The sequence below is a fragment of the Rhinolophus hipposideros genome (assembly GCF_964194185.1).
Source record: "Rhinolophus hipposideros genome assembly, chromosome: X".
NCBI classification, from domain to species: Eukaryota; Metazoa; Chordata; class Mammalia; order Chiroptera; family Rhinolophidae; genus Rhinolophus; species Rhinolophus hipposideros.
Genome location: NC_138046.1, coordinates 87,955,357 through 87,979,879, shown reverse-complemented (window position 1 = coordinate 87,979,879; position 24,523 = coordinate 87,955,357). Strand labels below are relative to the sequence as shown.

At 52.7% G+C, this 24,523-nt stretch overlaps 1 protein-coding gene across 1 annotated transcript; it reads right to left on the bottom strand.

Annotated features, from left to right (window-relative positions):
• Positions 1 to 576: 576 nt before the first annotated feature.
• On the bottom strand, positions 577 to 24,119 carry CACNA1F (calcium voltage-gated channel subunit alpha1 F; the record flags this gene model as incomplete). Its single annotated transcript, XM_081042828.1, has 48 exons — positions 577 to 807; positions 1,086 to 1,280; positions 1,649 to 1,761; positions 1,871 to 1,998; positions 2,104 to 2,229; positions 2,924 to 3,093; positions 3,351 to 3,473; positions 3,719 to 3,849; positions 4,031 to 4,132; positions 4,390 to 4,492; positions 4,686 to 4,782; positions 5,073 to 5,200; positions 5,438 to 5,597; positions 6,013 to 6,104; positions 6,372 to 6,437; positions 6,764 to 6,892; positions 7,103 to 7,123; positions 7,919 to 8,002; positions 8,245 to 8,355; positions 9,142 to 9,300; positions 9,395 to 9,596; positions 10,310 to 10,456; positions 11,466 to 11,518; positions 11,605 to 11,712; positions 12,142 to 12,229; positions 12,311 to 12,417; positions 12,563 to 12,622; positions 13,124 to 13,253; positions 13,425 to 13,593; positions 14,058 to 14,109; positions 14,295 to 14,340; positions 15,260 to 15,341; positions 15,456 to 15,576; positions 15,669 to 15,876; positions 16,799 to 17,024; positions 17,916 to 18,076; positions 18,198 to 18,224; positions 18,397 to 18,490; positions 18,604 to 18,696; positions 18,946 to 19,136; positions 19,730 to 19,833; positions 19,944 to 20,140; positions 20,936 to 21,088; positions 21,187 to 21,329; positions 21,575 to 21,714; positions 21,920 to 22,025; positions 22,411 to 22,654; positions 24,095 to 24,119. 48 exons carry the CDS (start codon positions 24,117 to 24,119, stop codon positions 577 to 579), a joined length of 5,946 nt encoding a protein of 1,981 aa, XP_080898954.1.
• Positions 24,120 to 24,523: the final 404 nt, after the last annotated feature.

The window sequence follows — 24,523 nt, the reverse complement described above, 5'->3', positions numbered from 1 at the left end:
GGAGAAGGTGGGAGGTGGGAGACAGGGTGATCCCAGTTTAGCCTCCCTGAAATTACCACTGCCATCAGAGGACCCCTCGGCCTGACACGTCACATACTAGGCTAATTCCAACCTCTAGGCCTTTCTAATGGCAGTACTCTCCTCTGGATTTCCTTATTCATTCCTTCCCATCTGCCTGCCCTTCCTCAGTCTGACCTGACTGACCCCTTGTGGAATCTCTGACTTTACTCCTCATCCAAGTGCCCTCTCTCCTCTTTCCTCCATGTCTGTCCAGTACCGTCCCCTTCCCCCACCAGCTCCAATCTGTCTCCAGCTTTTTTTGGCTGCTGTCTCTTCCTCCTCCTCCTCCCTCCTTCACTGACGCTGAAGAATCAGACCTGGCTGTCCTGGTTTCTGCAAATACCCGTGTGTGGGCAGTGGCTCAGCCCTGAAACAGAAGGCTGGATGGATGGGGGCTGCTGGGCCGCTGTAAGTTCCCAGTGCAAAGACACCAAAATCCAAGGGTGTGGTCCTTGCCTGTCTCCCTCTGGGGAAGGGAGGGCAGGAGGTTTATTGAGCAGTGGGGAGGATGGAAATTCAGAGGGCATGAACACAGGCCATCTCATCTCCCAGGTCTTCCTCATCAAAGCGGGAGAGGATGGACTCCTCGTCACTACAAAATGAGCTGGTCCCCTGTGCCAGCAGGTCACTGGCAGCACTGTCCATCTCGTCCAGTGTCAGGTGACATGCAGCCGCAATCTCCTGCTTGGCCAGGGCCACGAAGCGTGGGTCTCGGGCAAAGAAGCCCAGGCCCTCGGAGATGAGCACCTGGGGGCACAGATGGGATCAGAATTGACAGAGGGCCCAGCATAAAGTCGAAGCAGCATTCACAGAGGGGGCACTGTGGATAAATGATGTAGCCGTGAGGGCATGCAGGGAAGTCAGTGGGGGGCAGTGGTGCACACAGCATGCTAAGCAGGAGTCACCGAGCAAGGGGAGTGCTACAGGCACAGCACAGGGAATGGGGACCCCTTTTCCCTTTTCCCAAGCTCCCTCTTTCTCTCCTTCCTCCCCATTCCTCTTGCCCATGCCCCTTCTGGACTCACAGCCTCCACCAGGCTGTCAGCACTGCCCCTCTTGGCATGGCTGGGGTCTGAGTGGGTTCCAGGCACGTGCAGACAGGTAAAGGTGCGCAGTGGACCGCTGGATTTGCCGAGGTACACCTCCCTTGCTGTACCCTCTTCCACCAATAAGAGTGGGGCATACAGTAGCCGACCCCGTTGAGGGGTTGCCCAGGAACCCTGGATCAGAATAAACATCGGAGGGACAGTGATTGATGGGTGGGGTGTGAGGCTACAGGACTCCTGCGCCTACCTCTTACCCGCAAACACAACTGGAGTCAAACAGAATGTGTGTAAATCAGACTTGAATTTATTTAAAAGCATAGAACACCTGGGGTGAAATCTCAGCTCTGCCACATACTAGCTTGAGTGAGCCTCTCTGGGCTTCAGTTTCCTCATCTGTAAACTGGGGCTAATAATAGTACCCACCTCACAGTTACAGGGAAGAGTGTGTGAATCCATATGTGCTCCATTCTTCAGAAGGACCTGAAGCGTAGTGTGCCTGACAAACTCAGCCTAGGTTGCCCCCACCCTGTCCCCTGCCTCACCTGTGCCCTGCTGGGCCCTGAGTTGCGCCCACGATGATAGGTGCCTGGGATGGGCAAATCATCACAACTGCCCTGGTGCCGCAGACACTGAATTGTGAAGGAGGGCTTCTGATCTGGGGGTGGGAGGAAGGGGGTGCTCAGGGCAAAGAGGAATGTCAGTGCCTCCCCAGCCCTTTGCCCTGCTGGCCCTTGGCGGCCCCCAGGACCCACTCCCACTCTCACCTGCAGGCGTCGGGGGCAGCAGACGGCGGCGTGTGGCATGGCGCTCATCTCCATATTTCTGGGGTCTGTGAAGTGGCAAAAAGATGGGGTGCAGGGGAGTCCCTGCCTGCTCATCTAAGTAGGAGAGCCTGTGTGGGAGGGACGGAGGGCAGAAGGTGAGCTCAGGCCTGGGCATGGGTGATGGGGTGCTATCAGAGCTGCCCTCCCACCCGTGGCTCATGAGCTCATCCTACTGGTCATGGTCAGAGAACCGGCCAGGGACTTCCTCTTCCTCATCCTGTTTCTGCTGCCCTTCAATTCCCTTGGGCTGAGAACTTCCTTCTTCTGGAATTGTGAAAATGAGAGCCCCGCAGCTTCTCCTGGCGAAAGTGAGGCAAGTTAGGCAGATCAGATTCCCCCAATATGTGATTCTGGGACCCTGGTTCTCTCTCACTCCATGCCCCTCCCTTACAGAAATGCTGGGCTTCTGATTTTTTTTTTTAAGTAGGGGGAAATTCACATAACATAAAATTAACCTGTCATCATTTTAAAGTAGACATGGGCTTTCTTTTCATAGATGTTTGTCTCGTTGGAGGTACCCAACATTTGAAAAGAAACCAAAGTTGGTTTGTTAAAGAGACAGCTTTAGCACAAGAATTGGCGGTGTGTTGAGGGAGGTGAAGAGAAAGCTGTAAAAGTTAGTTGTGACCTCATTTCATCAGTCCATTATCTCCATGAGGTGAGGTACTATTATTATCCCCCTTCACAGGTGAGGAAATTGAGGACCATGAAAACTAAGGGACTGGCCCAAGGTCACTTAGCAAATGGCTAATTCAGGCTTTGAACTTAAACCCATTTAGTTCCACATTATACAGTTTTTGTCTTTGCATTGCCTTTCTCACATGAATCTCTTATTACCCTTTGTTCCCACTTGAGCCCTTGAATCTCTTCCATCTTTACCAAACTTCCATTAGAAGGCCCTCTTAGGCCCTCCTCCAATGCCGCTGAATTCTCCCCACAGAGTGGCTAGTCCCTTCCTTTCCTCACAATCTTCCTGCAGACTCTTGACTGTACCTGTGGACGTGGGGTCCAGTCTGGGACACATTGGACTGTCTGGAGTTGGGAGCTCCCTCTTCATCATCACTGGGCCCAAGGGAGAGGGAATCTCGGAATTTCTTCCCGGCAGGCAGAGACACAGAAATCACGGAGCTCTGGTGGGGTGGGGGCTGGGAGCCCATCGGGGCCTGTGGGAGCCACAGGACTGAGTATTGCATCCATGTTGTATGGAAGTCACTTGGTCATATAGTTTGTCTCTGATAAGTTCCCCAGGGGCCAGGCTGAATCTGGGTCGTGCCCCCTAACAGTGGATGATAGGTGCCAAACAAACATTTGTCTATTGCAGGGACTGCTTCTCTGGGGGGCTTCTTCCCAGAGGCAGTGTGGAAGTCCGGGGATTGAGGGAGTATTTTACAATCCTGGGGGAGTGGAAATTTGTCCTCACTTTGTATGTTTCTGGGTCCTTCTCATCTTCCTCCTCTCCCCTTTTCCCCTCTTCCTCCTCCGTGTCACAGGTGAGGGCTTGCCGGATCTCAGAACCCAAATCCTGTAGGCTCCTCAGACCAGCCTGTGAGGGTGGAAAAATAGGGAAGCAGGACAGCTCAAGGTCTAAACTCCCCTGTCATTGAGCCTCCTTCCCATGCAGGAGTGTGGGGTCTGGGAAGGAGCCCCTCATCAACCCCTGATCCTCTGTGGATCGTGGGGCCTCAGTTTCCTCATCTGTGACATGGGTTCCATGAGATCAAGAGGGCAGTCAGCTTCCGCCACCCTGCTCCCACCTACCCCCACCCACCCAGGCCCCGCCCTGAAGACCTGAAGGGCAGAGGAGGTGCTCGGGGGGGCCTCGGTCCCTAGTAGCCCCTTTTCTTTCCTCCGTCGGAATTTGCGGAAATAGTCCTGGATCAGAAATGTGGCGTAGAATTTGCCCACAGTGACCTCTTCCTCTGGGGGAAAGGGAGAGGAAGCAGGGTCACATCGGGGTTCTCTGTTCCCCCCACCCTATCCACAGCATGGAATCCCCTTTTTGTCCCCACTCCTCCAGCCAGTGCTGGTTTTGTGGTGGTGAGCAATCAATCATCTGCCATTCAGAGGTTGGCTCAAGGAATTGGGGTGGGGCCTGCTCACCGGCAGCAAGAGGGATGACCTCATCCAGCAGCTTCTGTTTCATCCTCTTCCAGATCTTTTTGATGACAATCCGCAGCTCCTGATTGGCTTGCTCCAGGTTCCCTGCATCAGGAGAGGATGTGGGGCATGAACCAATAGGAAAAGGCCTTCACAGTCACTCCCTCACTGTTGGAGGGGCTTCACAAGCTTCTACCACAGTCATGCACCGCCCCCATTGGACAGGTGGGGAAACAGGCCTAGAAAAGCTGAAGTCACCCATGTTGAGGTTCAGAGCTAGGAGTGGGGGCCGTCACTCCAGTTTGCTTCCTGTAACCTCCCCAGGGAACCTTCCAACTCCTGGTCGTCCCCTCCCCGCACACCTTCTGTTTTGATCTTCAAGGATGTCCGAACCAGGGCAAAGAGTGTGGCGTTGAATGTCACCATCCCATCTGAGTTGAGGGGCATGTTCATTGCCACAAGTCTCTGTGCACACCAGGGACATGAAACTCACTTTGGGCAAGTGCCAGGAATGCAGGGACGAATGCCCAGAGGCCAGAAACCTTTAATGATGCAACCAAACACCCCTTCCTTATCCAAGGTAAAGTCTCTGCCCACCCCTGCCAGATGGTGGACAGCCCTCTAAGAGGCAAGGTGGGGGGTGGGCAGTTACACAGACCTTGCAGGCCACTCGGTGTGGACACAGCTTCCCAAATCCCAGCGGGGGCTGGATGCGTCTTAGCAGGGCAACCACATCCAGGTGCTTGATGCGGCCCCTTGGGCAGGTGGGGGTGGGCGGGAGGCACTACTGGGTTGGAGATACCCACTCGATCCCTTTTTCAGGGCCCCACCAGCTCATCACTACCTCTCCCCACCAAAACCCCAGAGCCTGCCAGGGAAGAATTGGAGAGCAGTGTGGCGGGGGCAGAGGACAGGGGCAGTGGCAAGCTTGGGGCATCTACTGACCGGGTAAGGGGAGGAGTAGGCCAGAGGTTGTGGGGCTGGGGTACTGTGTGGGACAGTGCACTGTCCCATGGGATACCAGGTATGGGGGTAGAGGGCATACTTGGCTCCAGGGTCATATTCAGACCAGATCCTCTTGAATTCATCCAGGTGATGGGGGCCCAGGATTGACCAATCTCTGGTTAGATAATCAAAGTTGTCCATGATCACGGCCACAAAGAGATTTATGATCTGCGGGACAGTGAGCAGGAGGGTTAGGTGAAGGGCAGAACAGGGTATGGGGGGTGGTGAGAGGCTGACGTAAGGTCATATGGTCACTAGGTCATGAGACCCTGGGTTGATCTTGTCACCAGGTCAACCCTTTCATCCACTCTGAAGATCTGGGCTCCCCACTTCATTTGACATCCCCAGACCTTTCAGGACAAGCCCCTATGGCTGTGGTGGTGGTTGTGGAAAAATGGTCCTCACCAAGAAGGCACAGAGCATGAAGAAGCTGATAAAATAGGCGATGGCGAAATTGCTGCCACAAGTAAACTCCTCTCCAGGACCGAAGTCAGATTCAGGGTCACACCGATTACCAGGAAGGGTGGCAAGCATTATCTCCTGCCATGCCTCACCCGTGGCACACCTGGGGATCACATGGGGGTGCCATCTTGGAGAGGAAGCTATGAAGTCATGGCAAGTGGCATTGTGGGGGCTGGAGGGCTTAGATGACCCACTTCCTGTCAGGGGCTACATCTGGCACAGGTAACATTTTGACATTTAAAAAGCTGGCATGCCATGTTGATGACAGCCATGTTAGCATTTTATAGATGGGACACTGAAGCCTAAGAAGGGGATACATCTTACAGCCAGAAAAAGGATGGCTCAGGCTAGAATATTCTAAAAGATTCAGATCACGGGGAAGAAAAATCTCGGGCAACATGGAACTCCACGCTGCCCTGTTAGTTTTATAGCTCAGGCAATCTGGGGCCCAGACAGGGTGTGTGCGCACGCAAGGGCATGCTGGGGACCGAGATGGCAGGGAAGGCTGTAGATGTTACCGGAACAGAAGTAACACAGCCTGTGGAAAAGTCTGGAAGTTGTTGTTTCGATTGATCTGTGTGCCATCCTGAAGAGCCACCTTGCCGAACATCTGTGGGCACACAGGGGCTGTGACAGAGGGGTGACCCAATGCCTCCACAGGTTCCCACCCATTTTACAACTCCTAATACCCAAAGGATCCTCACAACCCTGACAAGTAGGCACTGATGATCCCATTTTACAGACATGTGGACTGACTCAGGGTCATCCAGCGTGTCTGTCTGTCTTTCCACCCACTAACCCCACTTTTGGGTTATTCATACTCAACTCCCCTCAGCAGAGGAGTGTCTGAGAGATATTCCCTGGGGTCCCCACTTGCCTGCATCCCAATGACTGCGTAAATGAAGAATATCATTGCGATGAGAAGAGCAACATAGGGCAAAGCCTATGGGGGTGGAGAGGAAGATAGATGCTCAGGTCCAGGCAAAGAACCATAATCCCCAGAATGCACTGCTCCCTTAAGCGTGGGCCTGCTGAGAGATGTGGTCCATCCACCAAGTGCCCATGTTATGACTACCAGTGTCTCCCAAATGTGAGCACAGTGAGGGGCCAAGGCATGTTGGGGATTGAGAGCCTAGAAAAGAGGGAAAACTGGAGATGATAAGTTGCAGGTGGGTATGGCATGGGAGATATAGTTCTGAGGGTGGTAAAAAGGCAGGCTGAGAGATGTGAGGTGGGGGCAAGGGGTTGGTCAAAGGATGGGGGTGTTACCTGGAAGGACTTGATGAATGTCCAGAGCAATGTGCGGATCCCTTCACCCTTACTGAGAAGCTTGACCAGCCGCATGACTCGGAAGAGGCGAAAGAAGGTGATGGAAATGCGGGAACTGTCCTCAGAGCTCTGGGGTTGGGGGTGTGGTGGGTATGCTCAGCCCACATTTGCCCCAGAAACTTCCCTGTCTCGTGCTTTGGCCCTCCCAGCCCTTAAATCCCTCAGAAATCAGGCCCCAGGGTGGTCAGGGAGCATATCTAAGGACTCATTGGGAAAAAAGGAAGGGAGAGTGAGAGAGAAAAGAAGCAGAGCGTCCCTGGTGTGAGGTGGGGGGGTTACCTCGCCAAGGTGGCCACCATTCTGGAGGGAGATACGGCCAAGACAGAGGTGACAGAGGAGATAATGAGATCACAGCCCCAAATGAACAAGGAGAGACATGAATGAACAGTTATAGGGGATGATGGATGGCAGAGTCATTATGCAAGGGATGGTGGGGAAGGTTATGTGGTAGTGGATCGAGATGGTTGTAGGAAAAGTTGGCAATGAGGGTGGAAGGAGAGGAGAGGGTACAGGAGATGATGGAGGAGACATATTGGAGCCAGTGGAGGAAATGATGGAGCCATTTATTTTACGGAGATGAGAGAACCAAAGGGGGACCCAATGAAGAAGCCAGTGATGGAGATATGGAGGCAGCAGTGTTGTCAATCGAGGTTATAGAACCATGTAGTACCCCGTGGAGGAGATTATGGAGCCAACAGTGCAGTCAGTGGTAATGACAGTCATGAAAGACCCAGTGTCGGAGATGATGGAGTCAGTGGAGGAAATGGAGCCGATGAAGGAGTCAGAAGAGATGATGGAGCCAATGGAGGGGGATGTAGAGGCAATGAAGGAAATAATAGAAATAACAGAGTCATTTTAGGTCATGGTGGAACCAGAGGATAGGTTGCAAATGGAATGAGGGAGCTGGTGGAGGGGGACTTTGGTTGAACCCAATAGGAACTCAGAAGGGATAGAGCTAGAATGAGGATCACTGAGTCTCCATGAGTGGGTTTGATGGGAGTGGGAGCCACATACACATTTGAAAGAAAGCCCTGCGTTTGAGATGAGGAAAGGTTAGTAGGGGGAGTGTGGGTTAGTGGAGAGGCCAGTCCTCACATTGACTTCAGTGACGGCAATGTCCACTACGCTGCCCACCACAATCAGAGCATCAAATGTGTTCCAGGCATCGGCAAAGTAATGCTGTAGGCAGGAGGAAAGCAGAGCCCCGTCTTCTCAGAGCCAGCAAGCTAGGGTAGGGGGCCAGTAGTGGTGGGGGCACTGAGGAGGCAGGGCCGAGCTTGGATCACACGATACGCCTACCTCTGGATCCCTCTCACTCCCTAGTCTCACGACTCCCTGGTTGCTGCCCCCCTGAGAGCTCTGCAATGAGTTCCACCCCAAGGAATTCCCACGCAGCAGGTGGGTCTAGGGCTGGGGAGCACCTTGGGTTTGAAGGCGATGATTTTGAGCACCATCTCAACAGTGAAGAGGCCAGTGAAGACCATGTTGAGGATATCCATGGCATAATTGAAGGGAGCAGTCTGCTCATAGTGCTGGGGAAGAAAATTAGGTGTGAGGACAGATCCTGAAGCAGAGATGCTCCCCATCCCCAACCAAATGTTCTCTGGCTTGGACTGAGGTGAGTCTGGGGGTGTGGTAGTACTATGCATTGGCCAAATCCCTCACATTGTCTGCTTTCCATTGTGGATAGTAGAAAGCCCAGCTCTTGATTTCCCAGCTTCCTTTGCAGCTAGTTCTGACAGAAACAAGCCTGCTGCTGGTTGGGCAGCTTCTGTGAAAAATATTTTTGTTTTCCAATAAAAGGCTCAAAAGGGGACAGTCCTCTGGTACAACCTCCCCTCCTTTTTCCTGCCCTGAATGTAGTGTTGACGCCTGGAACAGCGGCAGCCATCTTGTGACCATAAAGCAACAAGCATGAGAATGAAAGCTGGAGCAGAAAGATAGAGCCTGAGTCTCTGATGAGCATGAGCATACAGCCTACCTCCACACTTCTTGTTGTGTGAGGTAGCTTCCACACTTCGTTGACTCTAGGATACACATATTTTCACATTTTAGAATATCTGACATTGGGATGCACCTCACAATCAATGGCAACTTACAATTGCCACCTGCTACTTCTTTTTCACATTCTTAGATCTCTGAAATCCGTATGCAACTTACAATTATTGCCCTTAGATTTGAAGAAATGTGGCAAATATCTTTATAGTTTAAGTCTCTGTCAGTTGGGAATTTTGCTACTGGCAGCCTAAAGTGCTCCTAATGGTTCCCAAGTGATTGTGTGGTCAGATTAGGGTGTCTGGCAGGGGAGGATATCAGACCTGCATGGCTAGAGCAACCGTGTTGAGCAGGATAAGCAGGAACATGAGGTACTCAAAGGCAGCAGAGTTCACAGTGGCCCACACGCGATACTGATGTGGGTTCTTGGGGATATATCGGCGCAGTGGCTGGGCCTTGAGGGCGTATTCCACACACTGGCGCTGCATATGGGGTCAGGACATGAATGAGCAGTGGGATCCAGAGGCAAGGAGGTGTGCATGGTGTTGGGGTCATGGATGAGGGCTCAGAGGTCACCTGGTTTTTATCCAGTTCACAGTTTTGGTACTCCTGCTCGCCCTGGGCACGGAAGGTGATGATGACAAAACCCACAAAGATGTTCATCATGAAGAACGCGATGATGATGATGTAGACAATGAAGAACACTGACGTCTCCACGTGGTAATTATAGATGGGGCCCTCGTTCTCTGCGTGTGCATCGATGGCCTTGTATAGCAGCCTAGGGAGCCGGGGGGGGCAGGTGAGGGGACAGCCCAGCCCCCTCAGTCCTCCCCCAGACCATTTATCATACACACCCCAGAATCTCCTTCTTGGCACCCCAAAGACCCCTCATCCCCCTAATCTAACCACCTAGGACCTCCATACATACCCCAAGAGACCTCCACCAGGCTCTCCAAGACCCCTAAATCCCTTGAGTTCCCACAGACCCCCAAATCCCCTTCTCCAGCCACCTGGAGATCCCCACGCATTTCCTCAGAACTCCCCCACCAGCCCCCAAAGATCTGTAAATTCCCTGTCCCATCATCCCAGAGATCTCCAACTAGTACCGCAAAGACTTGTGCAGCATCCTGGAAATCCTTGGGTCTCCCAATCTATCTCCTCTGAGACCTCCCCCTGTCCCCCCAGACACCTACCCCGTCCTCCCTAAATCCTACCCAGTCCTCTCTAGACTTCTACCAAGTTCCTTATAGGCCTCTACCCAACTCCTGGTGACCCCACCCACCCAGGTTCCCAAAGCACCCCAGCCAGCTACTGGGAGACCCTCACCCAGTCCTCTGATATGCCCACTAGCCCCGAGAAAACCCTATTCAGTCTCAAGAGAATTTTATCACATCCCAAGATACTCTCCCACCTACCCCCGTCAGATTCTAAGCCAGTCCCTTAGAGACTCTTTCCCAGTCCCCTGCCCATCCCTGGGACCCTGCCCCTCACGCAGGCCAGCCTTCAAAGGTGGAGACAGTGAACAGAGCCATCATGGCTGAAAGGACATTGTCAAAGTTGAAATCGCTGTTGACCCAGAGCCGCTCCCGGACCAGGGGCCGTGACACATCTCCATCGGGATAGACCAGGAAGGAGCCCCTGTGGATGTTGCAGACAGGCTGGGTGGGTGAGGAGGGGTGGGGAGCTGTGGAAAGGGGACTGGGGTCTCCAGCATGGAGGCAGCAGGACATAGTGGTATAGCTGAATAGCCTGGATTCAAATCCTGCCCCTCCATTTACTGGGTGGGTGACCTTGGGCATTTAACCTCTCTGTGCTTCCGTTTTCCCCATCTACGAAATAAGGATAATAACAGAACATATTTCCTGGCTTGTTACAAGGATGAATAATGTCAATCAAGGAGAATAATGTGTGGCACATAGTTGGCACCACGTATGTTAACTCTCATCACCATTATCATCATCATCATTACCACCCAGAAAAAAATAATACTAATAATAACCAGCATCGACGAGCACTAAGTCTATGCAAGGCATGGTGGTAGGCTTCACATGCAGTAACTGTACACTGTAGTACACTCTCTGTGGAGTAACTCATTTACTCCTCACAAGAAACGTGTGAGATCCATACTCTTTTTATCCCATTCTTCAGTTAAGAAAAATGGGACTCAGCAAGGTTAAGAAATGTAAGAAATTACAAGGTTAAGAAAAGTCTCATGGGATGGATTTGAACCAGGAATGTTTGACTTCAAAGTCCATGTTTTTAACCACTACCCTCTACAGGAGTCTAAAGATCAAAACGGGGGTTCGGCGGGGGTGGAGTGGGGTGTGTTTGGGGAGTTCTAGGAGGTCTGGAGTGGACTGTAGGTAACTTTGGGGAATGTGGAGAAGGGTTTGGGGGAGGTATTGGGGGGACTCATAGTCTTTGATGAGATCTGAGGGCCTTTGTAGTTCTTGGGCGAGTTCTGATGGTGTATCTTGGGGTTTGGGGAGTTCTGGGAATCTTGGGGGCCTTGATAAAATCTGGGAGGTCTCTGCAGTTCTTGGGCGGAAACTCTAGGGGTTTCAGGGGCCCTGGTGAGCTCTAGGGTCTTCTGCAGCCTTTGGGAGGTATCCTGTGCCCCACGGAGGGCAGGGTCTCAGCCACTCACTTGCATTCTTGGGGTGTGTGTTTGGCCTCATCAGTGCAACTGTAGAATTTCCCCTGCAGGGAAGATATTTGTCAAGCAGGTTCACCCTTCACCCCCACCTTAACCTGGGCCTCGGCCTCACTCCAGCGTTTCTTCTCACCTTGAAGAGCTGCACGCCAATGCAGGCAAACATGAATTGCAGGAGTGTGGTTACAATCATGATATTCCCAATGGTCCGGATGGCCACGAACACACACTGCACCACGTGCTGCAGGCACCCACAAATATGGGTAATGGACATTGCAGGTCACAATGGCCATGGTGCCGGGGCTCTGGGCATGGATGGGGCTCAGGGACTTGGGTCAGGGACATGTGGTCTCAGGTCAGGGATACGTGGTCAGGAACACATGGTCAAAGGGCAGTGATGTGGCCCAGGGATATGAGGAAACCAACCGGCAATAAGTGTTTGCCAGGCAGGGGTGAGTGGCCACATGTTGGAAACTCGGATCAGAGAAATGTGGCCATTGGTAAGAAACATGGGTCAGGCCACATGGTCAGTGGCCCGGCACATGTGGTTACATGTCAGGTCCAGGCTGTGTGGTCATGCATCAATGCAAATGGTCAGTCTGATCAGTAATCCTGGCCCCACAGGTGGGGCAGGGCCTGGTACTGGTGGACTTGGGTGTGGTGGGGTTACCTTAAGTCCTTTGGCCCGGTTGATGGCTCGAAGGGGCCGAAGTACTCGGAGTACTCGTAGAATCTTCACCACGGAGATGGCGCTGGAGCTGGGGAAAGGGTGGTCCTCAGGCCCTGGCTGGGGCCTGGTCTGGGCTCTGGGAGTAATGGGTGGGTAAGGGGTCGCTCACTGGATGCCAAAGGAGATGAGAGACACGCTGACCACCAGCAGATCCAATAGATTGAACCAGCTACGGCAGAAGGAGCCTTGATGCAGGAAAGCCCCAAACACCATCATCTGGGAAGTAAGAGGTCATAAGGCTAGACCCCAGATTTGGATATAGAAGGGGGAGGAGGAAACAGAAGTAGGAAAGGTGGGCTGTGGTGGTAGGTGGGGAGTGGGTTGAGGCAACTTGGGGTATGATTGGGGACCCATTAGTTACCTTTAGTAGAATCTCCACAGTGAAAATGGAGGTGAAGGCATAATCAAAGTACCCCAGAATCTGGGGGATGAAAAAGAGGGGGAGTCACTGAGTCATGGCTGAGGGGGATCCTAGGCATGTGTGTGTATGTGTGTGTGTGTGTCTGTGTGTTTGTACCTCTCTACGCAAGCATTGCCCTTCCTCCATCCATCCTTCCTTCCGTCCTTCCCTCTCTCTCTCATGATCATCAAGAACTTCTCTACAAGGCAAAAGGCTTGGCCATCAGAAAGACCAGAGTTAAAACTTGGGCTCCTCTGCCTCTACCCAGCCAAATGGGTGCCCTTGGCCCACTCAATCTCTCTAAGTACAGCTTCCTTCTCAGCTGAATACTGATCTCTTTTCTCCCTGGCACTTCCTCAAGTCTGTTGCACACACAGTAAAGGCTGGCACCACAGCAGCTGCCATTATTGCCCCTCTCTCTCTACCTAGATAGGGGTCTTCTCTCTGTCTCCATCTTTACCCCAGCTTGCGCCCAGTAGGCCACCCCTGGGAGTGCTCCCCAGCCCCCAGCCAAAAGCTCACATGGTTGCGGAAGGAGTGGGCTCGGATGGGGTCCTCAGCGGCCAGGGACACACTGCTGAGGATGATGAACACCAGGATAAGATTGGTGAAGACGTGATGGTGTATGAGGCTGTGGCAGGCCTTCCTCAGTCTGCGGATAGGGAATGGGCCATGGTCAGAATCCAGGACCACAGAGTTGACTGGGGGAGTCTGAGGGATGCAGCTCAGGCCCTATTGCATCAGGCTGTGCACCCCTCCTCCAGCCTTGGCTGCTCCCTGGCCCTCCACCTGCCCCAGCCCCTCATCTATTCCCAGTACTCACGGGTTGGTTTGGCTGAGGCAGAAGAAGGCACTGCCCTCAGGGATGGGCACTACCTTCTCCTTGGGTACAACTTCCTGCAGGAGTTCCACACGCCCTGCACCCCCTTCCTCCTCCTCCTCCTCCTCGTCCTCCTCCTCCTCATCCTTCTCCTCCTCCTCTTCCTCCATGCCTGGCACCAGAAGCTCTAAAGAGAGAGAATTGATTGAGAAAATGTATGTAAAATACGTAGAACAGTATTTGTCACACGGTACACTCTTCCCATCTCCCTGCTAGAATGTCAGCTCCTCAGAGAAGGGATTTGAATTTGTTTTGTGTTCCCGGCACTTGGAACAGTGCCTAAGATACAGTAAGGGCTCAGTAAATGTGTGTTGAATGAACATGGCCATGCTTACTGTCATATGCGCACTTTTATAACATAAAGGCTCTGAGAAATTCTGCAGTAAAACAAAACGTCTGTTTATCTTTTTTAATCTGAACATTCTAAACATTGCTGGCCACATGCCAAGCCCATTATTTTCAAGATGATTTCAGAAAAGGCTGCTCTCCAGAGAAGAGGATCTCAAGGGTCAAGAGCTCTGTCTGGGTGATGTCCCTAAGGTCCCACACCTCCTCCACCTGGCCCTGGCCACTTGCCTGCTCCTTCATTCTTTGCGCCCTTCTCTTCCTCATTCTCCCCATCAGGCACCTGGGGACAGGAAGGTGGGGGGTCACCAAAGGTGGAGGAGACACCAGGAGATGGACACAGGGGAGGCATGGAAGGGATGGAATAATGAAGGAATACATAGGCAGAAGTTGAGGGCTAGACACAAACACATAGACAGGTATTGGTGGTAGTATGATGTGTAGATGGTACCCAGGCTCCTAACTCACCAAAGCTCCATTCTCCTGTGGTGATTTTCCCTCCGTGCTCTTCTCCCTGTGTGAGAAAATGGGGGTGGTGGTGATTGCTTAGGATTACAACAGATGGGTGAGGCTGGGGCGGGGGGTGGGTGTTGCACTCAGAACAGACCTTTCTTAGACCTCATAGACCCTCCCTGCTTCTGCCCTCATCCCCACAGTCTGTTCTTCTTACAACAGCCAGAAGGATCCTGTTAAATCCTAAGTCTGGCACATCCCTTCTCTGCTCATACTCCTCCCATGGCTCCCACTCACTCAGAGCAGAAAACGAAGTCCTCACTGTGGCTCAGAATGCCGTCAATCCGGCCTCCTATCCCCTCAGCTGAGCTCATCTCCTACCACTGTCCTCCTTGCTTATTTCACTGCAGACTTACTGGTCTCCTTGGTGTTTTTTGAAAGCGCTGAGAGTGTCGTCACCTCAGGACCCTTGCACATGCTGTCCTCTTGCCTTGAACATTCTTCCCCCAAATATTTTCATTGCTTACTCCCTCACTTTATTTAGGTCTTGGTTCAACTGTCCCCTCTGCATAGAGAGCTTCCATGACTACCCTAACCAAAATAGCAATCTTCGTTTCTCTCTATTCTTTTCTTTAGCTTTCATTTTCTTCATTATATTGTTAACATACATTTAATTAAAGTATATTATATATTCAGTTGTTTGTGTTTTGCTTGCCTTCCCCAACTCAAATGTCAGCTCCATGAAGGAGAGGACTCTGTCTACCTTGACCCTTGCTGTCTCGGTATCTGGAACAGAGCCTGGCACAAAGTAGGTGCTCAATAAGTGCATGTGGAATGAATGAGGACTGCAGGTTGGATCTGCGGGTGGGGGTTGCCAGGATGACCGAGCCATCTCTGGTGGTATGGGATGTGTGTGTGTGGGGGGGTTCCTAGGCAGGGACCCAGGGAGAGATTGTCTTGGAGGCAGAGCCAGACATCACCTGCCCTTGTTCTTGGCAGTGCCTGCATCGCTGCTGGCCAGGTTGTCCACAGCAATGGCAAGAAACACGTTCAACAGGATGTCTGAAGTGAGCTCAGGCTGCAAAGGATGGAGAAGCAGCCTGCCTCTGGATCACCCAAGTCCCTCTGTCCACCCCCACCCTGCCACTATCCAGCCACCCAAGGCTCTGAGGATACAGTTGCCACAGATGAAGAGAATGATGAAATAGACACACACTAGCATCCCTGGGAAAAAGGGGCCGCCGTAGGCCATGATACCATCATACATGACCACATTCCAGTCCTCGCCCGTCAGGATCTGGGGGTGGGAGGTCACCATGAAGCTCTTGGTACCCTCCCCCGACTCTAGGATGCTCATGACCTGCCCATCCCATGGTCTCCAGGCCCCACCTGAAAGACAGTGAGGAGGGCCTGGGGGAAGGTGTCAAAGGTGCTTCGCTTAGTGTGGGTCTGGTCAAAGTTGAACTTGCCCCCAAACAGCTGCATGCCAAGCAGGGAGAAGATGATGATAAAGAGGAAGAGGAGAAGCAGCAAGGATGCGATGGATTTCATTGAATTGAGCAGGGACGCCACCAAATTGCTCAGAGATGCCCAGTGCCTGCAGCAGAAATGGAGGGGGCAGGGTTGATACGCCGAGTGGTGAGTCAGGAACCAGGGTAGGGCTCCAGCTTGGGATGCATTGGGGCAGGCTAGGTTAAAACGACTTTTGGTGTCAGGGTTGGTAGTAATTTTGGAGTTGGGGTGAGTTGAGAATAAGAAGTGAGGGAAAGGCTGAGTTTGGGGTTAGGGTTGGCATTAGGGGTGCAATGGGAAATGAGGTTAGGATGGAGGGTAAATGGAAGTTGATGGAGCTAGAATTGGGTTTCAGGTTGGGACCAGGACTGGGGATGGGGTTAGGAATTGGAGATGGGGATGGGATGGGGGTTCGGGGGTAGGGAGTATTTGCAGATGACCAAGTTTGAGTTGAGTGTTGAGACAGGAGAGGATGGGGATAAGATTGGGGCTGGGGCTGAGAGTGGGGTTGTGGTTGGAGATGAGCTGATGGTGAGAAGTTATGGATGTGGGGGTTGTGGTTATTGATGGGGATGAGGCTGTGAGTTAGGGATGAGGTTGAAGATGGGCTTGGGATTGCATGTTGGGGTTGTAAATGGGTTTGTGGATGATGAGTGGTTGGGCTTGGGTTAGAGCTGATGCTATGGTTGGGGGTTGGGGATGGGGTTTGGGTTGGACATGAGTATGGAATTGAGTTCAGAGACAGGCTGGAGTTTAAGGAAAGGGAAAGAAATGGAGTAGACCCCCTCCCCACCAGACTTGAATCTCCATGAAGGCAGGAACTTGTGTCTGCTTTGATTTTTGGTGTTTCCCTAGGGCCTGGAAGAGTGCCTGGCATACAGTAGGCACTCAGTGGATATTTGCAAAATGAATGGTGATATGGATAAAGTTATCATTGGAGCTGGGGTGGGGACTGTTTGGGCTTTGTTTGGGGCTCCAGTCCTACCCACCCTCCCACCTATACACACCTGGTGACCTTAAAGATCCTGAGGAGGCGCACACATCGGAGCACCGAGATGCCCAGGGGCTGCATGGCGCCCACCTCCACCAGGGTGGTCTCCAGGATGCCCCCACAGACCACAAAGCAGTCAAAGCGGTTGAAGAAGGAGGAAACGTAGGCGGAGGGGCCCAGACCATACAACTTGAGAAGCATCTCCACCGTGAACAGACAGAGCAACACTTTGTTGGCATACTCTGTGGGGAGACGGGGTGGGGCAACCAGGCTAGCCAGTTTGCATGGTGACATGTGGGGAGGTAGTGGTCATGGGGTGATCTGGGGTAGCTGGTATTGCAGGTCAGGCACAGGCTGGGGGTGGGGTTAGGGTTAGGGATTAAGATGAGTTTGTAGGTCAGAGTGGGTGAGGTTTTGAGGGGCTTGAAGCTGGGGCAAGGGACAGAGTTGGGGTGGGGCCTCAGTCAACTTCTGAGAGCCCAGAAAAGCTACATTTTAAGGGTAGAGTTAGAGGCTGAGGTTTAGTTAGGACTGGGCTGGTTTGAGGATTGGGGTTAGAAGTGTGCTCGATATTAATATTGGGGTAGCACCTACCACTTACAAAGTGTTAGCTTTACGTGGGCCATGCAATGTTCTAAGCACTTTTCACTTTAACTCATTTAACCCTCCTAACCACACCATGAAATGAATACTATTACTAGCCCCATTTTGTAGATGAGGAAATTGAAGAACAGAGGGGTTGACTTGTCCAGACAGTGCGGTGTTAAGAGCCTGGACTCTGAAGTCAGGCTGCCTGGGTTTGCCACTCACTAGCTGAATCCCGGGATTGGTTACTTAACTCTTCAGTATCTTGGTGCTCAGTACTCTGTGCCTTAGTACTTAATTCCCATAAGGTTGTGGTGAAAAGAAATTGAGTTAGTACATGTAAAGCCCTGAGAATAGAGCTTGACACACAGCAAGCACTACGTAAATGTAAGCTACGAGGTGCGATGGGACAGGGTAAGGTTTCTGCATGTACTTGCGCAGTGAGGCAGTGTTGGGGGTCTGAGGCACCTGAGGGATCCTGGATTGGCGTTTCTGGGGTGGAGGGAATTGGGGGCTGGGGGAGACAGCTAGTAGGCTGGCGGGCGCACCCTGGGTCTGAGTGAGCCATACAGGCTGCCCGTGGTGCTCTGAGGCGATGGTCAGCGTGTTGAGAAAGACAAGCAGTAGCACGGCCCAGTAACAGGCATTGGACTTCACAGCCCGACGGCAGCATGCCCGAAGGCCCCGGTTGGCTCGACGAAGGCGGCGGCTGGGAGGAAAGGGGAGCTCACTGGCTGAGATCACTCACCTCAGCCTGCCCTGCCCTGGGGTGCTCAGGTGCGGCTCACAAAGTCACGGGGTCCAGAAGTCACATAACTTCCCCAACTCACCAGCCCCTGGTTTTCATGATCTTGTTTCTGGAAAAGAGGGGGATGAGAGATAGGTGTCATAAGGGGCTGAGGGGGCAGACAGTGGCTAGGGTTGGAGGTCAGGGGCTGAGGTCAAGGTTGGGGTCCAAAGTAACTACAAGGGGCCGGATTTAGACTGGGTTCCGGGTTGGGTTAGAGGTCAAGGGTTGGGGACTCTCACAGGCAGCGTGTACAACTGGCCAGGGCCCCCTCTTCCTCTTCCTCATCGCCTGGAGTCTCTGTCATCGAACCAGAGTCACTGGCTGGGAGGCTGGCTGTGGATAGGGTGGGAAGAGAGGTCAGCACAAGAAGAACTGAGGGTTCCATCCTGGGTTTTCTCCTCTGTCTACCCATCCCACCCCTCTCCCCATCCTGGATGGAGCCCCACCATGGCTGCTGGTGGAGTGTGTGGAGCGGGTGGAGTGACTGAACCAACGCAGACGTCCACGTCTCCTATTGGTCAGCTCTGCCAGTTGTGGCCCTGAGGGTATAGAGAGGACAGTGAGGGAGCACAGCCTGGAGAGAAGTTACAGCCGTATGTGTGCGTGGCTGTGTGTTTGTGGGTGTGGCAGGGGAGGTGTTACTTGGAATCTTTGTTCTGGGTACAGTTGGGAAGGGGATCTGGGTCTAGGTCTGGGTTTTGTGTCCAACTGGGGGCTGGGTCTCAGGAGGGCAGCCCACATCTGACGCCTGCGTGAAGCAGGGCAGGGGCCAGATTGGGGTTGCCTACGGTGGCCAGCTCGGCCCTCTTCAGCCACAGAAGCAAAGTTTCCATCCGCTGGGAGGTCTTCGGTGTCCAGCTCCTCCGCTTGTGTGATCCAGTCCAGGTAGCCCCGCAGATCCTCCTCCAACTGCTGCTTCTCCCGAAGCTTCTGGAAATCCCCTCGTGCTTTAGCCTTTTCCCTCTCCTTGGAGAACTCCCTGAGGGAGAAGGGTAGGGGGCTAGGTGGGAGAACCACCCTGCCCCCTCTCCTTCCCCATTGCAGCCACACCGGCAGTTCACTGACTATGCCAAGCACATGCTTGCTTTGGAGCCTTCACGTTAGCTGTTCCCTTTCCTTGGGACACTGTTTCCTCAGATATCTACATGGCTCATTCCGTCATCTCTTTCACATTTTTAATCAGATAATATCTTCTCAAGGAGGCCTGTCGTGACTGTTCCTGTTTATAATTGCAAGATCTTCCCCTTCTTATTTTTATCCTTCCTTTCTTTCCATAGCTCATATTCCATGTAAAACACTACATATATATTGTTTATTGTGTGTGTTGCTGTTATCTGTCTCTCCCCTCCAGAATGTAATACCCAGGAAGGCAGGGATTTTTGTCTCTTGTTCCATTCCTAAAACGGTGCTTTGGATACAGTAGATGCTCAATGTTGATTGAATGGAGGGATATTTTGGATGGGTTTTGAAGGTTGCATAGGAGTTTGCCAGGAACAAAATAAAGGACAGGGCTGAGGGGCAGGATAATGGGAGAATGAAGGGCAAGATGAAGGGAGTGTCTAGGCTCCTCACCCACTCAGGACGCCAAGTACAAGGTTGAGAACGAAGAAGGACCCAAAGATTACGAGACTCACAAAATACACCCAGGGCAGCTCATATCCCATGGCATCCTGCATCTGGGGAGAGAGCGAGCATGCATCCCTCAGGTTACGCAGACACTCCCGCCTGAGCTCAGGGAGGAAAGGCAAGTGCAGCCTTCACACTGTGTGCCTGTGGTCCACCTCACCCAGTAGAGCACGTCGGTCCAGCCTTCCATGGTGACGCACTGGAAGACCGTCAGCATCGCGAAGAAGAAGTTGTCGAAATTGGTGATGCCTCCATTGGGCCCTGCCCAGCGCCCGCGGCACTCGGTCTGGTTCAGGGTGCACACACGCCCTGAGCCCGAAGATGCACAGGGCGACGGGTCCTCCTCAGCTTCCGTGTCTGCGGGACGACTGGAGCTCTGAGCTCCGAAGCACACCCACCCACAGTCGCTGCCACATTGCAGCCCCGCCCACCTGGGAAGTGCAACTCAGCGTCCTAGACTTTTCTAAATCAAGGGTAACCCTTAGCCCCTGACTTGCCAGGTCAGGATTCTGAATCACTGGGAAGCTGAACCCCAACCACAGGGATCTAGGGAGTGCGACTGTAAATCTTGGGGCAGAATCTTGTAAATAAGAGTGAGGCATGAGACTGGGGGCAATGGAGTCTTGTGGATTTGGGAGCGGATCTTTAAAAGAGGGTGGGGTGGGACAGCCGGTTGGCTCAGCTGGTGAGAGCGCAGTGCTGATAACATCAACGTGGCCGGTCCGATTCCCACAGGGACCAGTGAGCTGCGCCCTCCACAACTAGAATGAAAACAACGACTTGACTTGGAGCTGATGGGTCCTGGGAAAGCACACTCTTCCCCAATGTTCCCCAATAAAAATTGAAAAAAAAAAAGAGGGTGGGGTCAGCTTGGGCTGGTGTCTGAAAGAAAGGCCTGAATACGTGGGGCCCAGTAGGGAAGCCTAGAATCTTAAGTGCTGAGCAGGGCCTTGGCTGAAGGGTGGAGTCTTGTGATAAGACCGAGGTATTAGTGAGGGGGGCGGTTTTAGTCTGGGATTGAGGGCGGAGCTTGAGGTGGAGCCTGAACCTGTGGGTGGAGTCTCGTGAATTTGGGTTGCCTTGAGAACACTGTGGGCCCTAGGAACCAGTGGAGAGGGCATCTCCTATCCTGAGAAGGGCGGGCTGGCTAACCAGATCCCAGGAAGTAGCACGTCTTGTGCATGCGTCCGAGGAACAGCTCGAGTCCGATGATGGCATAAATGATGATGACGAAGAGCACTAACAGTGCGATGTGCAGCAGCGGCACCAGCGCCTTCATGATGGAATTGAGCACTATGTGCAGGCCTGTGGGGAGCGAGAAGTGGGCGAAGTAGGGGCAGGGTCCGCTCAGCCCCTCTCCTGCTCCCGTCCCTCACCTCCAACCCCGGGGGCGTTCCACTCACTCGGGACCCCAGATACCAGCCTCAGTGGCCGCAGCACCCGAAATGCCCGCAACGCCTTCACATCGAAGCCCCCCGGCTTTCCCCCAGTATGCGGAGCGTCCCCGGGCCGTCCAGGGCCCTGCTCCAGCAGCACGCTGAACAACCTGATGGGAGAGCCAGGGACGAGGTGGGGGTCAGGCCTTGGCACCCTCTCCCACGCCTCCTCTCTGCTCGGGAAAGAACAAGTCCCTGTAACCGGAAAAGCAAATAGGCTTGAAATATGTTAATCTTTCTGATTCTGGCTGCCAAATGGGGACAGTCTGAAGTAGTCGCTTCCCTGAGCCCCGAATTCAGCGGGTCTGGGGTGGGAAGTTGAACTAGGGTGGGGGTGTCCCCCGCAGATGCGCACCCAACCACGACAATGATGAAGTCGAGAAGGTTCCAGCCATTGCGGATGTAGGCGCTGGGATGGAGCACCAGCCCGTACGCCACGATCTTAAGCACTGTCTCCACAGTAAAAATCACCAGGAATACGTATTCCACCTGCTCCTGGGGGAAGAGCCGGAGATCGGGGAGGCATTTGGGTTGGGGATTGAGGGGAGGCAGGGAGGAGGGAATAGCTGGGACCGAGTGTGGGTAGGCAGGGGAGGGTCATTTGGATCAGTGCGGGGAGGGGCCTGGCTGGAAGGCTTGAGGCAGTTTGACTAAGGCTGGATCTGACTGGAAAAGCAGGGCATGGCGGGGTGAGCCTCACCAGGTTGTGGTTGGCAGAGTTGGAGTCGTCCTCTGGGAAGGGGATGTAGACCCCCAGGGCCACGCAGTTGGCAAAGATGGTCAGCAGGATGAGGATGTCGAAGGGCCTCAGGTGGACATAGTCAAGGACCCAGGCAGAGCAGCCTCAGAACCTTCGCCTTCCTTTGGGGACCTCTCCACCCAATGCTCACTGTTGACCCCAGGGTGACCAGCCCTCACATTCCTAGCCTCTGCCCTGTCCAAGGCCTTGACTCTGACCCCCCACCCCAGAAAGCTTAGTCATCCTCAACTCTTGCTGTAACTTACTCCTTGACGGTTAATTCCCCTGGTGACTTTCACTTTTCTCAACTCCCCCTTTAAGCCAGTTCTTGATCCTTGGACCCTAGTAATCTTAGCCCTTCTTCATTCTAGCCCTGACCCAATCCTTGACTCTTGGTACCCTGATGACCCTCAGCCCCAATGCCTGCCCCTGGAATTCCAGGATGCTTCCACTCCACGATGCTGATGCAGGACCGCCGCAGAGGGTTGGCCAGGGTGAGGCAGAAGAGTGCACGGGGTGACCGCTGGGCACTGGCCACTGCCACCGTCTTGTGCTTACTGTGCTGAGTCCTTCGCTTAGGGGTCCCTACGCCCAATGCCCTGCTGGTTTCACCTCCTGCTTCTGGGGGCCCAGGGCACAGCCCCCATTCGGGACCAGGGCCTGATCCATTGGTTGGACTGGGCTCTGGGGTGATGTCTGTGTGGAGAAACCGAGTTAGGAGGGACAGGTTATTGGGGCAATCATCGCTGCCTCCTACCTGATCCCATCTCTCTGTCTGAGGGAAGGAGAAAAGAGCATGTAAAACTAGAAAGAGTTGGGGGTACCTGAGTTAAGGATGGGGAGGTAAGAGTTGGTGTTGGAATTGACTGGGGGGTAGAGTGAGAGTTTATAGGGGAGTGAGGGTGAGATTATGTTTCCAAGTGAAGTAGGGTTTGGTTTTAGGATTGGAGGTAGAGTTTAAGTTGACATGGGGTACGATGAAGTGTATCGCTGGAGGCAAATTTAGGGTTAAATTCACCTGGTGGATTTTTGGGTTGGGTTTAAATAAAGGTGGGAATGGAGTGTGCATAGGTTATGATTTAGGGTTAGGACTGAGTGTTTGAATGAGCTGAGGTTAGAATTAGGATCAAGGTTAGGGTTGACGTTGAGTTTGGATGGGATCTGAGTTTTGCATTGGGATTTTCAGCTAAGGCCATTCCTAATTCCCATGGCCTTGTTCCAGCTTCTGAGGTTCAGTAGATTGGCCTGGTTAAGATCCCCACCTTCGGAGAAAAGAAGCTGTCAGAGTTTAAATCCTGACTCTACCACTTGGTAGCTGTGTGTGGCCTTGAGCAAGTTACATAACCACTCTGAGCCTCAGTTTCCTTATCTGTATAATGGGATTGTAATAAGAGAACCTGCGTTATAGGGTTGTTGTGAGGATTCAATGAGTTCAGCATTCAGAAGACTGCCTGGCACATAGTATCATTCCCATTTTGCAGGTAAGGAAATTGATGCAAAAAGAGGCAGTGGTGATTTGATGAAGTCACTGAATTGGGGGTCAAACCCAGGCAGTCTCTGACTCCAACACCTCATGACTTACTACCACCATTAAGGGTGTGTTCTTCTCTCCTCCTAATTTTCTTTGTCCTTAAAAATGAGTCTGCATTCTTTCTGGAAAGTCAGAGACCCATTCACTAACATTATTGACCTCCAGGGGCTGGGGTTGAGGTTAGGTGACTTTAGAGTTCGTGGTAAGGTCTGTATTCGTGTTGGTGTTTGGACTCTAACAGGGGTTTGCCTTCTGGTCGGTAAGGTTTGTGTCAGGATTAAGCTTGGGGCTGGCTTTGGACTTGCAGTTGGGGTGGGAGCTAGGATAGGGTCAGGGCCAGGGTTAGGGTTGGGTTTCAACTAGGGACTATGGCTGTGGATAGGACTAGGAGGCAATAGGGGACAGAGTCTGGGTCAGGCTGAGTGTCAGGGCTCAGTTGGCAGTGAGGCTGTGTAAGGGCCTGGCTGGGATGGGAACAAGGTAATGTGGTTCTGGTCCCCTGGTGACTCTCCAGCGGTAGGGTCCCGGGTGGGTCAGAGGGGCCAAGGGTGGAGCAGAGCCCAGGCTTGCTCAAAGGGTCTGCAGGGGTGGAAGGCTGCTCTCACCTTTCCCGCCTTCAGATGCCGACATCCTCCTTTCCAGGTTGAAGAGCCATCTGCAAACAGTCCCCCTCTCTTCCCCCAGCTTTGGAAGGATTAAGGTCACAGGGCGGGGCCATCACAGGGTCGGATGGGAGGGTGAGTAGGGTCGAAGATGGGACTTTTGTGGGGCAGAGCCTTGCAACAGAAAAGGCACTGATTTTTTAAAAAGTATTTTTACAAAATATATACCAGCACCAAACAGCCAGAAACTAAAAAAAGAACAATGACATCATTTTCCGAAAAGCATCTGAAATTTTAAGTATATAGGAATAAACCTAACATAATACAGAGGGTACCAAAAAAGGTATACACATTTTAAGAAAGAAAAAAACTGTATTAAAATTGTAATACTCATTACATACCAATAAGAAAAGATGAATATAAGTCATGTGT